Source organism: Bactrocera neohumeralis, chromosome 3 (assembly GCF_024586455.1).
Source record: "Bactrocera neohumeralis isolate Rockhampton chromosome 3, APGP_CSIRO_Bneo_wtdbg2-racon-allhic-juicebox.fasta_v2, whole genome shotgun sequence".
In the NCBI taxonomy this organism is placed as follows: Eukaryota; Metazoa; Arthropoda; class Insecta; order Diptera; family Tephritidae; genus Bactrocera; species Bactrocera neohumeralis.
The window spans coordinates 10744890-10760108 of record NC_065920.1 but is presented as its reverse complement, the minus strand read 5'-3'; the positions used below and the strand labels follow the sequence as shown (position 1 = coordinate 10760108).

Here is a 15219-nt window from a genome sequence, read left to right as displayed (position 1 = left end):
TAATGCCCCACATAAGGGAAATGAACAAGTCATATATTTTATATTTAACGCTTTTACTGAGCAACAACAAACTGAAAGTTGGCACGAAATTTTAGTCATCCCAATAGGAAAATCTCTTTAAGATTTTTTTTTTGTATATTTCAATATATTTAGAATATGTTTAAATATAAAACCAATACCTAAATTTGTTTTGTTCTTTAAGACTGAACAATCATATATGCACAATAAATTCCCAAAAACTTTTGAATTAATATAATAGCGCTGACGATAAAATAAAAGCAGAAAAAATATACCTAATTGCTGCTATTAACTTCGCTTCGTAACAAGCTTCAATATTTCGTACAAATAATATCTGCTAAGAAGGAAAATATTCATATAAACACACTTTTTCAATATTTCTAATACCGATTTGTGAAAATAATTTTCTCATAAATATTTTTCCAGAAAAAAAGTTGCATAAAATTTGAAAATATTAAATTTTTTATAACGCCTGAAGATAAATGTCGAAATACTTATCATTTCAGCTTGCATAACAATTTCCTACTGGGTTCACACCTAGTAAGCATATGCAGTCATTTGAAGTTGTACTCACACAAAATTAGTGTTTGTTGTTGCTTTCATTTTCGTATTCGAAGTGCTGCATTATTATTCGGTTGTTATTTAGCCAATATCAATAATCAAAGTTAGAGCATTCAATGAATCATTAAAGCACGTGCTACAACAGAACGCCCACACTACGGTATATACATAAGTACATACTGAATGTATGTATGTAAGTACTTACGCTAACAGTGTTTCGTTTTGGCTGTCATAAGTAGAAATAACGTTTTTTGATGGAGATTTTCCAAGATAATTGGAAAAGGAGAGCACGTAGTCGGCATAACCGCGGCGGCCGTCATAAGGCCCATTGTGCGCCCGGCTGGTACCCAAATTAAGCCTTATCCATCAACTCAGTGGATTTGGTGAAAAATCGGTTTTTTCCACCCCATCCACGCTATATCCTTCAAGTCGGAGCATTGAGAGTCGTGGAATATATTTCGTCTCATCCAGCTGAAGAGGTTACATTGGTTTCCTCGAGTAAAAAACAGCCTTTTTTCAAAAATTTCTTCTCATATAAAAATTTAATATATTTTATTAGAAATGTTTTTTGTTACAAACATACACTATTAATAAAGAAATTCTGAAATTTTTGGAAAAACAATATTTTAAACTCGGCCATTGCTACGCCGTTTTCGATGACCCCTCGGAAAAAAGATTCGTCCGCGTTGGCAGTATAACCACTTACTGGATCATATAAAGTGAAAAAATACATGTTTTAGTTAAAACCTTAACTTAGAACTTAAACGAAGAAAAAAACTGAAAATCGGATTTTTGGCAGACGTTTTTACAAAATATTTAAATTTCTGTGAAAATTTCTCGACATTTTTTTTCAAATAGTTGGAATCGAAAAAAATCCTTCGCCCAAGCCTTTAAGAATTGTATCTTAAAGACCTGTGTAAAGTTTCATGAAGATCGTTGAAGATGAAGTTAATTAGTTCTCCAGAAATCTTTCCAACCATCCAAATTTCAAAAACACAGTTTCGAGAAAAAAGCATTTAAAGACGGCGCACTTAGCCTAGCTAGCCTCGGTCGCACAAGTTCTCAAGAGTGTATCTCCGAAACTATTACTCGGATCAACTTGAAAATTTAGGACAATATTCTAGAAGTGTTGTAGAATTTAAATAGGACAATATAAAAATTGATTTTTTGAAACCCGTAAACCCATGTAACTGCGGAAGGCTGTCCATTTGTATAGATACCGTGCCAGTGTCTCGTCATACTCCGTGCATGCTCTGTATTTTGTTGAATCCACTTTGCCAATTTTGAAGGTGTGACTTTAAGGGTAGGCGCACTGTGATTATCCCTACAATATTACTCCGGAGCCTTTGCTGAGGTAGTGTTCATTGCATCCGTAAGCCCCAGCAAGCAGACTCGTTGCACTTGTTCCAGGTTTTTAATACGGCATTTTCTCGATACAATATTCATTTTATGGTAAAATTACATACATACATACGTACATATGTATGTATATATGAAAAATATTAATAATTTTAGCTAATTTAGGAAAACAAAATTATAATTTCTAATTTAAAAATATTTGATGTAAAGATTAAATTTAAAATAAAACTTTTAATGATGCAAAAGCTCGGAATGAAGAATTTAAAATTTTATTATTGAGAAAGAAAAGTTAGTATTTTAACTTTTAATCCCAAAAAAAGAGAAAGATTTACATTTTTATCTATTCTGTATTTATTTTATGATATTTAAATGTGTTTTTTGCAATTCTGCTTTTACATTTCCAACCACTGTGTGTAATTGCTTACTATCTATTTGTGTGCTTAATCAGTGCATCAACTAAATATCCTAATAATTTCTTTGTTTCACGCACACACACGCGCACATACATACATACGTAATTGCATGCATGTTTTCTATGCTGTCGAGTATTAAACTAACAAAAGAATTGTGTATACACAAGTACAATGTAATAATAAAATGAATAAAATATGCAATGTAAACATTGTCATGGACAAAATCAATTTACCTTTTTACCCCAAATAGATTTCCTTGCTATACATATTAGCTTACAAACTTTGGGTTGATCTTCTTCTAACTAAATTGGTGTACATAAGTATGTATGTATGTGCTACTGGCTGGTCAGTTAATTTTTTTTATAAAATGTATGTTCGAAATTGTACTGAAAAAATCCTAGAGTTTTTAAGAAATAAATAGATTCATCACTGCTTGGCATTGAAAATATTCAAAAGCTAACCAACAATTTCCACAAGTTTTTATTTCTCACTTTATTTTGATGTAGAGAATATTTATGTGTGCTGTTATAATTGTTTAGCTTAATGACATACATACACAACACAAAAAAATTGGAATGTCCAAATAAATAACACGAAATAGGCGGTTAAACACCTCCTATGCCCTTCAAGTGCGCTTTAAAAAAGCGTTGTTGGTGGCTGTGATTAATGAGACTCCATGAAACCAAATTCGCAGCAATAAATATACTTACATTTTCTATCAACTTCATGGTAAAGTCTTAGCTTTATTTCTAAAACGTAGACGTAGACCTAGCCGCGGCCAACATTTGAAAGGGATAATCTTCAAAAACTAAATGCCAAATAATGTTCTTTCGAATGACAATAAACATCCTCATTAAATTTGAAGTTTCTGTGGTTTGTTTTTTAAATAGGGACCTCGAAATCACCCTATATACATATATACATATGTGTAAAAAATTTACTTACATTCCTTTCCACACCTGCATTTCTTTACTTGCTTTCGCCTCATTTATATGTAAGTATATTTCATGCGCTTGTTCGCATTCAGAAGCATAACAAAGTTAGCACTTACATACATACATATTTACGCACCGGTTCCTTAATCAAGCACATGTGCTATGCTAACTTCAGCATAAGCTCGCTGCATTCTTCTGCCACGCTAACCTTGAAAAGCGCAAAACTTGTCGCGATAAGCAACAGTTCAGTAAACAGGAAATGTGAAGGGACTACAAAGGAGTTAAAAACCTTAATAAATGTGCACAAGTACATATGTAGCTATCTATACATAAACAATAAATAAATAAAAGTATACAAATGAAAAATACTGAAATGATCACAAAGTAAAGATAATATTTATATAGTTATGGCATAACCCAGTGAACAAAATGAACGTAGAACGAATGTAAATAAAATTTTATTCAAACAAGTAAGGAAGAGCTAAGTTCGGGTGTCACCGAACATTTTATACTCTCGCATGATAAAGTGATAATCGAGATTCCATTATACAAACGTCATTTACATATTTTTCAAATACCGTATTTGTGTAAAGTTTTATTCCGCTATCTTCATTGGTTCCTAATGTATATATATATTATACAAAGAAGGCATCAGATGGAATTCAAAATAGCGTTATATTGGAAGAAGGCGTGGTTGTAAACCGATTTCACCCATATTTCGTACATGTCATCAGGATGTTAAGAAAATATTATATACCGAATTTCATTCAAATCGGTCTAGTAGTTCCTAAGATATGGTTTTTGGTCCATAAGTGGGCGAGGCCACGCCCATTTTCAATTTTTAAAAAAAGCCTGGGTGCACCTTCTTTCTGCAATTTCTTCCGTAAAATTTAGTGTTTCTGACGTTTTTTGTTAGTCGGTTAACGCACTTTTAGTGATTTTCAACATAACCTTTGTATGGGAGGTGGGCGTGGTTATTATCCGATTTCTTCCATTTTTGAACTGTATATGGAAATGCCTGAAGAAAATGACTCTGTAGAGTTTGGTTGACATAGCTATAGTAGTTTCCGAGATATGTACAAAAAACTTAGTAGAGGGCGGGGCCACGCCCACTTTTCTAAAAAAATTGCGTCCAAATATGCCCCTCCCTAATGCAATCCCTTGTGCCAAATTTCACTTTATTATCTTTATTTATGGCTTAGTTATGACACTTTATAGGTTTTCGGTTTCCGCCATTTTGTGGGCGTGGCAGTAGGCCGATTTTACCCATCTTCGAACTTAACCTTCTTATGGAGCCAAGGAATACGTGTACCAAGTTTCATCATGATATCTCAATTTTTACTCAAGTTACAGCTTGCACGGACGGCACGGACGGACGGACGGACAGACAGACATCCGGATTTCGACTCTACTCGTCACCCTGATCACTTTGGTATATATAACCCTATATCTGACTCTTTTAGTTTTAGGACTTACAAACAACCGTTATGTGAACAAAACTATAATACTCTCCTTAGCAACATTGTTGCGAGAGTATAAAAATATACTATGGAATACATAATTTATGGGGGTTTGTAAATCATAAAAATTATGTGTCGATTTTCGAGATGGATTTCTTATTTCATTCTTCAGTTAAGAATTTTCCCGTAAATCAAATTTCAGACAAAAGTATTGTTATAGGTTATGTTGCGTCGGCTTAGTGAATATTCTGCGCCCAACCACAGAAGATACCATATCTCGTCACATAAAAAAGTTTTTCGTATAAAGACTTGAATTCGATTGCTCAATTTGTATTATAGCGATATTTTGCCAAATAAAGAAGTTTTCCATACATAAACTTGATCCGATCGTTCAGTTTGCATGGCAGCTATATGCTATAGTGATGCGATATCGGCGGTTTCGACAATAGGGCAGCTTCTTGAAGAGAAAAGGACGTGTATCAGATCAAATCGAAAGAAGAAGAAATGCGCTACATTTAGAAATATTTGTATAAAAAAGGGAAGAATGCCACGCAGGCCACCAATGAATTTTGTGAAGTTTACGGAGACGATGCTGTATCAGTTCGTGCAGCACAACAATGGTTCGCTCGCTTCCGTTCTGGAAATTTCGATGTGAAAGATGCACCTCGCTCTGTTCGCCCTATCGTTGAAAAAGTCGATGAAATGATGGAAAAGATTGACCAGAATCAGTCACATAAGCAGCCAAGATATCGCTAAGGAACTATACATTCATCATCAATTGGTTTTGAACCATTTAATAAAGGCTGGCTACAAAAAGAAGCTCGATGTTTGGGTATCACATGAATTGTCTGTGAAAATTATAATGGACCGAATTAACATCTGCGATTCTTTGCTGAAGCGAAATAAAATCGAACCATTTCTGAAGTGAATGGTAATAGGAGACGAAAAGTAGATCAAATACGACAATAATGTGCGAAGAAGATCATGGTCCAAGCGTAGTGAAGCTCAACAAATGGTCGAAAGGTAATTATCCACTATGAGATGCTCCAGCCTGTTCGAACAATTGATTCTACATTTTATTGTCAACAACTGATGAGATTGAGGCAAGCAATCAAAAAAAAATGATCAGAACTGATCAACAGAAAGGGGGCTTCGTCTTCCATCAGGACAACGTTGCACCACATACATCTTTAATGATTCGGCAAAAACTGGAAACTGGACAAAGTTGGCTTCAAGAGAAGCCTGTGATGCATCTTGTCGCAGTTTTTCGCCGAGAAACCAGAAAAGTTTTACACTGATGGAATATTGTCTCTAGCGGAAAAATGGCAAAAAGTGATCGATCAAAATGGTACATACATATGTATTTGGTTCATTAAAGTTCATTATAAATATTATATAAAAAAAGTTGAAGTTTGATTAGATACATATGCGAAAAGACTTTTTCGACTTCCTTTAGCTTTAGGGTACAAAAAATGATTTGCTGGGTAGCGTATTTGGTATGAAATATAAGATACAAGCATGTTCATTGCGTTAAATACATACATATATACAAACATGTATATGTACATAACTCAAATTGCATGCTGTTGCCATTACTTTACTGTTTATGCCGAGAACACTGGTCTTGTTTCTGTTCAAAAGAGACACTAATTGGAGTTGGTCATCGCTGACGTTGGGCAAGGTCAGTGTAAAGCGTTGATTTCATCAAAAGAAAAAGAAAATATTTACGTGCATGTGCACGCACAGTGAACATGTGTACATATTAGTAAGAGTTGCTTTTTTTTATTTTTGGTTTTTTGTTTGTTTTTTTTTTTTTTTTTTTTTTTGTCGTGTTCTAAGAAAGATCAAATAGTGTCAATTGAAGAAGTCAACAAAAGTGCGAAATGGATTGTCGATATGAACTTTATGTGCTTGCAGCAATGTGTGTAGTTGTACTTGTGGTATATACATACATACATACATATGTATTTATGTATGTAATTTTATTATTTAATTTAATATTTCCAATATTTAGTTTGAAGAATGTTTTTGCAAAATAAGCTTGGAATTAAAATTTATACAAAGGCGACTTAAATTAGTTTTTTTTTTATTTTTCTTATATAATACAAAACATATATTTTAATAAAAAAAATTAATAAAAAAATATATAAATTAATAAAAAATAATAATAATAAAATACATACATATAAATAATAAATATACATACATATGTATGTACATTCATGAAAACCGTTTCGAAATTAAAAGCGCGCTCAACACATTCCAACTAGCGGCCGCATCTGGTTGGCGGGCAACTGCACTTGTCGGCTTTGTAATTGTCACAGAGCAGCTTTTTGATGTTGTCACCGCAAATGTAAGCCAATATACTTGTATGTATAGAAACTGAGCAAAAATGCGCAAAAAGCTTGCATTATGCGATGCTTGCCAAAAGCCCGGCACTCAGGCCGCAGTTAAGCCAGCGGCCACCAGCGCAGCACCAAACAGTTTGCATCGAACGGCGGCCGATGCAAGTTCAGTTTCCAACTTTAAACCGTTAAGAAAAGTAGACGAACAGACTAACGGCTACGCGGACAATTTAATATTCTAAGCCAACAAAGACCGTGTGCTGTGCGCAGAATTTGAGTGAGGACAAGCCTTTGCATACTTAAAAGTCACAATAAAAACAGGAAAAAATTACTAAAACAAATACAACAGTGATTTATAGCATTTGTTTTTGTAAATGCGGCACAAATGTAGTAAACAAGAGGAAGAATTAGCTACAAATACAAATTGTGAGCGTAATTTAAGTGTAAATATTTTTTTTTTTGTTTTTGCAGCATATAAATAAATTTCCAGTGCGTATACTTACATATTTATACTTTTCTACATTTACTTATATAAAAATATAAGTATGTGTATGAATGTATACACGGACATAAGCCTGCATTGTGGCGTCTGCTCGACTGTCTGCCTGTGGCTTCGTTACCCATTGGGGAAACCAGTAAAAGGCCCACATTCGCTGCAACAAATCCACCAAAACGGCACTTCCACTTCCGCATTTTCATGCAGCGTGCACAAGCATGCACAGACACACACACATATGTACATATGTGCTTGCAAATGCTCGTATAGAAATACAGATTTTTATTCACAAACTGTAAACAATGTTGCTGTGCAAACCTACTGCTGTGTGCCACTGTTGCAACAAGTTTAATGTTGCACATAATGTCAACACACCAATTGCGATTATTGTAGGGTAATGGTAATGGCGTTTGAAGCCAGTTTTCGGTATAATTGACAGTACGAAAGGAAATTTAGGTTTTTGAAAATATTTATTCTGACTTAATTCTAATTTTTTTTCGAAGCAACTAGGAAAGTTACGACGTTTACTGTTAAATTTGCAATTATTTTGAAAGTAATAATTTTTACGGAATTTTGCTAATTATTTATTGCTGCAATGAAGTATTTTTTTTTTGATAATTGTATTATTTTCTCTCACTTAAATATTAAGCAGTACTGCTCTCAGGTTTTTTTGAAAGACTTTTTGTTCGTAGAGTTTCTGGCAATTCCAAGTTTTAACCGTTTTGTGGATCTACAGTTTGAAAGTGCTTAAAGACATTTAAATTTAGGTGTTGTTATGCTCGAATTTGTTATGGTGTGGGGACTAACTCAGTGTATGCTGAATAGAATTTTCAAATTCTAAAAAAAATCTGATAGCGGTTGGACCTCTTAAAGGCAGTAAACAATTTCTGAGGGTATTTACAACAACAAAAATGTTAACTTCGGTTGCACCGTAGAGAGTTTCCATACAGCAACTTAAATTTTATCTAGCAGTTCGTATGGCAGCTATATGCTATAGTGGTTCGATTTAAACAATATGTGCACAGATTTTAGGTTGCCTTGGACAATAATCCATGACAAATTTTGTAAAGATATCTCGTCAAATGAAAAGGTTTTCTATACAAGAACTTTAATTGATCGGCCAACTTGTATGGGAGCTATATGCTATAGTGATCCGATCTGAACAATTTGTTCGCAGATTCTGCCGTTGCTTACAACAATAATTCTTGCTAAATTTCGTGTAGATATCTTGTCAAATATAAAAGTTTTCCATACAAGGTCTGAATTTTGATTGTTCAGTTTGTATGGCAGCTGTATGCTATAGTGAGCCGATCTAAACAATCTCTTCGGAGATTGTACCATTGCCTTCAGCAATGATCTATGCGAAATTTCGTGAAGATATCTTTGCAGATCAAAAAGTTTTTCATACAAGAACTTGCTTTTTATTGTTCAGTTTGTATGGCAGCTATATGCTTTATTGATCCGATATCAGCGGTACCAACAAATGAGCAGCTTCTTTATAAAGAAAAGCACATATGGAAAATTTCAGATCTATATCTCCGAAACTAAGGTACTTATTTGCGTATATACAGACAGACGGACATGGTTAAAGCGACTCAACTCATCGCTGCTTATGTATAGGTATATTTTATAGGATCTCGGACATTTCCTTCAGGGTACTTGAGGTATACCCCACAGACCGCTTAGCGCATCAATCGCAAATTTTTTCTTGAGCTTTGTTGAGTAGCATAATTACTATGCTGCTAGATCTTTCAGGGCATATTAATTTTCTACGACGTTTGCAACACCCAGAAGCAAACAACGGAGACTCTATAAAATGTATCTATAAATGATCAGATTACGAATTTGGGTTAAAAAAAATGTCCATTACCTACAGCTAGTTTTGTCATTTTAGTAAATCGTGGTAATTTGACCCCTACATCCCTTGACTACAACACAAAAAATCCACGTTTTAGTACATTTTTGCTATCAAATTAGGTTTTACCAACCAAAATTAGCAAGAAACAGGCTCTAACAACACAGTTGTAAATTAACTGTTAACTAGTGTCTCACCAAAGCAATAGCAAACCTTTTAACGGTACATTTATGAATTATTTCAGTTTTACTTTATTTACACACACTAAACTAGTTCGCACCGCAAACACGTTAATAGAACTTCAGCTAAAAGCACATAAGCTTCTTGAGCCGCTACCCACTTTTCTAACTTTTTTCACAACAATCCACAACAAATATTGAACAATTAACATACCGCATGGGCAAACAGTTGCAATAACACACAGCAATTATTTGCAACACATCCAGGCATGCAATTATCGTGTCGGCATATCCAGTTGTTGCGTTAGCACCAACGACAGTTGACTTACCCCTTCCTCTGCTGTTATCGCTGCCAAAGCACCAAAGCAAGTAAGAGCCGCGCCACTGGACACTGTGCAATGGAGTAGCGGAAAATTATTGCCGACTACGTTGCAGCGCAAAAATTTCGACGGATTTGCGCATGTCTAGCCAACGTGTTTGCCGCTCACCGCGACGCATAAAATCGGATGCAGAAGTGAGGTGGTGGCGGTGATTTGCGCAAACCGCAGTCTAAGCATTCGCATTTCATTTTTGCAACATTTAGCGTTGCATTAGAGCATAATCGCACACAGTTTTGCAATTGCAACATGCAGTAATCGCCAACCGGTCTGTCGGACCAGTTTCGTTCGATTAGTTCTCTGTCTGGCAACTTGTGCAAACGAAAGTGAATGTGCTGACGGCTAAAAGCTACGTTTCGCCGGCTCGAAAAAACATAAACAAACTTTGCTAGCGGTAGTGTTTGTTGTAAATATTTACCTGTTTTTATTGTGTGTGTGTATTTGTATGTTCGTGTGTGCATCTATGTTTATACATATTTACGTATTTGTAGATTCAGTTAGCCTAGACGTGGACAGAGCCGCAAGAAACCATACAAACGTTAATCACGTGTGACTGCGCACCTACGCAAGCCCCTTTATATTATTGTGTATGGTATAAAATATAAAAAAGTTCCAACATGATTGAACGCGACGTCATACAGTAAGTAAATATGTGTAAAGTATTTTGCAATTTAATCGATTACTATTGAATGTATAACATTATAATAAATATATTTTTTGTATTTGCATGTATGTATATATATTTTCAGTAACATATTCAAAATTAACGGTAAACACAAATTTTTTAAAAGCATTCTATATGGTTTCTTTAGTATTTGAACCTTATTGGGTAAAATAAAATATGACATATTTAAATAATATTATTAAAACTTATTGTAAATATAATATAAGCAAAAATAAAATTACAATTGCTATTTTTTTTTTATAAAGAGATTAATTTTTAATTTTTTTTGAAATTTAATTTATACATATATTCCCAAAATCGGAATATGAAATTTAAAAGCTAATTTTTTAATCACAAAATCGGAATTAGAAATTGGATATTGAAATTTTTTTAAACTGAAAATCGGAAATAAAAATTGAAAATTTAATCTTTTAATTTGAGATCAAAATTGAAAAATAAAATTTATTATAATAATTGGAAATTTAATTTTTTAATTACAAAGTCCAAATTAAAAAATGGAAATTTAATTTTTTAATCACAAAATGGAAATTTAATTTTTTAATCACAAAGTCAGAATTAAAAAATGGAAATTTAATTTTTTAATCACAAAGTCGGAGTTATAAATTGGAAATTAAATTGTTTAATCCTAAAATCGGAATTAAAAATTAGAAATTTGAACTTTCAATCAAAAAATCAATATTAGAAATTGGAAATTTAATTTTTCAATCACAAAGTCAGAATTAAAAAATGGAAATTTAGAAATTTAATTTTTTAATCACAAAGCCGGAATTAGATTTAGGAAATTTAATTTTTTATTCACAAAATCGAAATTGAAAAATGGAAGTTTAATTTCTTAACCCGAGATCGAAATTGAAAACTGATAAAATATTTTTGAATTTCAAAATTTGAGTAATAAATATTTTTTTTTCAAATGAAAAGGTTTCCTAAAAAGTTATAAAAAGGAAAGATTAACATTTTTCTTAATAAAAAACTATAATTAATAGTAATTAAATGTAAATAAGACAAAAAATGCTAAACTATGTTGTAATTTGATTAAAAATATATCGTCCTTTTACAAAGATAACTACAACATTTCAAAACCTTTCTTATTAAATTTATTCAATTAAGTTTCAAAACTTGTTTGAACATGTATTCCTAAGATTCTTTGTATTAAATATATTTTTTTAATGTGGTATTTAGTATTAATTTTAATTTTTAAATTTATGGTTCGATTTTCGGAATTAAAATTATTGGAATTATTTTTAATATTTAAATCCGATTTTTCAATAATTTGAAAATTATTTTTAAATAAGATACTAGTTCAATTACTGTTCTGTTTTTTTATTTTGCACGCGAAAGCTATTAAAAAATAACAAATACATAAATGCATTAATTTTATGTACTGTGACATTATTTTTCTGCTTCACCAATTTGTTTAGTTTATTATGTAAAGAAAACCGCTTTCGTTGTTCCTCGTATTTAAAATTTAAGTTTTGTCGAGACGATCCCTGCCAAGTCGGCTGGCTATAACGTATTTTATGAATCAGAAGTCTTGAGGGATTGCCACAAATACTTTTTATTCTGATCGAAATGGCAATCTTTTGAAATTACTTCTTAAGTAATTTTAAGAAATATTATGCAACTGCTAGCACTACAATATCTAAACTGCACATCAGAAACTTAAAGTACATTTCCATAACACAACATCATTTCTGATCCAAGCAAATAGCAATAAAAATTTACCGGGTTACGACCACGCCACTACATAAACAAATGCTTTGTATGCTAAGTTAATACTCGTATGCACAAACTACTACTACCAATTTATTTAATTGAAATTACTATCACGTTTTGGTTATCCGTATAAGCATATATACAAACAAACAAACATTTGTTTTGCATTACCATTAACCAAAGTAGTACTCATATTGAATATGTTCCAAAAACGTAGCTTGAACTTGAGAGTATTATCTTTCCACTTAGCCAAGCACTTAACACACTTTCGATTTCCACGCTAAACACCGCCTACATTGCGTCATTCGCAATTTTCCGCCGGCTTGGCATACAAATTCACTAATTAAATTGACAAATTTCGCATTGCATTTGTGCATGAAATGCAATAAAACATAAAAAAATAGTCATTGCTTCACATTTGCGTGTGGTTATTAGGTTAATTGATTTTTAAACCATTAAATTAACGTTTTTTTTTTAAGTCATGCAAATTTTTATATTTTCCATTAAATACTAATTGCAGTTGTTGCCACATTATCTCCGCAATCATATGATATTTGTTTGTGTGTGAGCCTACCACTGCTGTCAAAACACTTCTATCCTTACCTTGTGCACCATTCATAATGGCGTTGCTTTTGTTTACGTTTCGATAACACATTTGCCGCCTTCTTGCCGGCAACAAGTGCCAGATTTGAGTAGTGAGAGGAGGTGCGTGTGGGCAAACAAATACACATATGTATGTATGTATGTATATAAAAGAGATTGCTGCTTTGTGTACCATTATTGCGGCCAACAATGGCGTGACATGCAAGCTAGTCGGCCCAGGCTATAAAAATGACCGGCAATTACTAGAAATGCTTAATCCATACGTTAACGACGTTTTTTGCTTTATTTAATATTGTTTTTTCAGTTGTTTTATCAGAGTTTGAAATTAGCTTAATTTGTTCAGTTTTAATTTTTTAAATGATCGTCGCTGACTATTGCGAACATCAACATGTTTATTTACATTTCATTCAAAACGAACGAATTTTATTCGTTATTATTTGAACTAGTTTACCTTATTGGACGAATGTCAAGAAAGTGTATCAAAATCAAGAGCAGGTTGCAAATTCTTAATAATATTTTCTTTAATTATTAAATTACTAATAAAATATATTTCAATCGGGGTCAGCTAGGCGTATGAGAAACATTAATGTTCAAGAAAAAAATGCGAAAAATCAAGGGCAAGTAAACATATGTATGTATGTAAATATATAAGAGCAAACACCATTGAAATAACAAATTTTCAGTTCGATCATTGTAATATATGTATGTATATGTATATTATAAATAAAAAATACAGTAAGCTAAAATTTTATTTAATTAAAACTTGCGTTTAAAGGCATGCTTGCACTTATTCACTTTTTCAGCACAAATAAAACTTCAAAACGCATAATGGACATCATGCAGGATATAAGTGAATTCTTTGTGGTATTTGTAAAAATACTTTTAGAGTTATTGCATAGTCTTTTCGAAAAGTTTATGACCAAAAAGCTGAAGGATATTAGCGGTGAGATTATATTAGTGAGTATTTGTCAATAAATTATTAAATGTTTGATTTCATAAAAAATATTACCATAAAAGCAAGAAAAAAAACATATCTAAATTATAAATAAACTCTGTAGATAACAGGCGCTGGCCATGGTATTGGACGCGAATTGGCGCTGCATTATACCGCATGGGGTAGTGTTGTTGTCTGTGTCGATATAAATGAGAAGAACAATGAAGAGACTTTGAAGAAAGCTAAAAGACTTATGCAAAATTCTGTTTACGCTTACACGTAAGTAAACTGCTGATAAAATTGTACATATATAAGTAATTTCAGTGTAAATAAACATTATCTTGTTATAGTTGCGATGTTGCGGATCGTGATGCAGTTTTGAAGTTAGCCGCCAAAGTTGAAGCTGAAGTTGGTCGTGTCTCTGTGTTGGTAAACAATGTCGGCATCATGCCGACACATCCGCTGGAGCAACATACTGCTGAAGAGATAAGACGCGTATTCGATATAAATGTCTTATCACATTTCTGGACACTTGAAGCATTCCTGCCGCAAATGAAGCAACAGGGACGTGGTCATATCATATGTATTTCCTCGATTGCCGGAGTTGTAGGGCTAACAAATTTAGTGCCATATTGTGCAACTAAGTATGCTGTGCGTGGCATGATGGAGGCGTTGCATGAGGAAATACGCGAGGGACCCTACAAGGACTTTGTAAATTCCAAAATTGCTATGCATTTTATCCAATGAGTATTTAAGTACTTATCTATTTTTTTAATAGATAAAACTGACAGTTGTTTACCCCTATATGACCAACACTGGTCTCTGCAAACGGCCAAAAGTGAAGTTTCCTTCAATGCTTGGCCTACTGGATCCCAAGGAGGTGGCCAAACATATTGTGGAAGCACACCGTTCAAATGTTAATGAAACTACAATACCTGGTAGCCTGCTCCATGTCAATAATTGGTGTCGCTTGTTGCCTTTGCGTTGTGGTCTTTTACTTAAGGATTATATAGATAGTGGTGTTGAATCAGATTTGTGAAATTGTTTTACCTTCAAGCTAAGCTAACTTCAATGTTTATTTTCTAATTGGCTTTGTATTATAGTGTGTGGGTTTTGTTTTGTAAGTATGTATTTTATAAAGAGTAATAAAATTGATGTTCGGTTATATATGAACAATAAACAAATTACGAGCAGTAGGAAAACTGCGTGGTATTTTTTGCACTTAGTGAGACTTTGGTAATATAATTTTACTATATGTTTATTACTCAATTGGTTCCGTTGAAATG

The 15219-nt window shown here is 32.9% G+C and overlaps 1 protein-coding gene across 4 annotated transcripts; it reads left to right on the top strand.

The window, feature by feature from the left end:
* The first annotated feature begins 7218 nt into the window (after positions 1-7218).
* Positions 7219-15135, top strand: LOC126753855 (epidermal retinol dehydrogenase 2). 4 transcript variants are annotated; one of them, XM_050465586.1, is made up of 6 exons: positions 7219-7368; positions 10490-10638; positions 13803-13956; positions 14058-14212; positions 14284-14644; positions 14712-15135. In XM_050465586.1, the coding sequence occupies exons 2-6, from the start codon at positions 10616-10618 to the stop codon at positions 14970-14972; spliced, it is 954 nt and encodes a 317-aa protein (XP_050321543.1). In that variant the 5' UTR covers positions 7219-7368; positions 10490-10615; the 3' UTR covers positions 14973-15135. The 4 variants fall into 4 exon arrangements, with proteins under 4 accessions (XP_050321543.1, XP_050321544.1, XP_050321546.1 ...); XM_050465587.1 differs by having other exon boundaries at positions 7219-7517; XM_050465589.1 differs by lacking the exon at positions 7219-7368 and adding an exon at positions 10254-10392.
* The last annotated feature ends 84 nt before the right edge of the window (positions 15136-15219 follow it).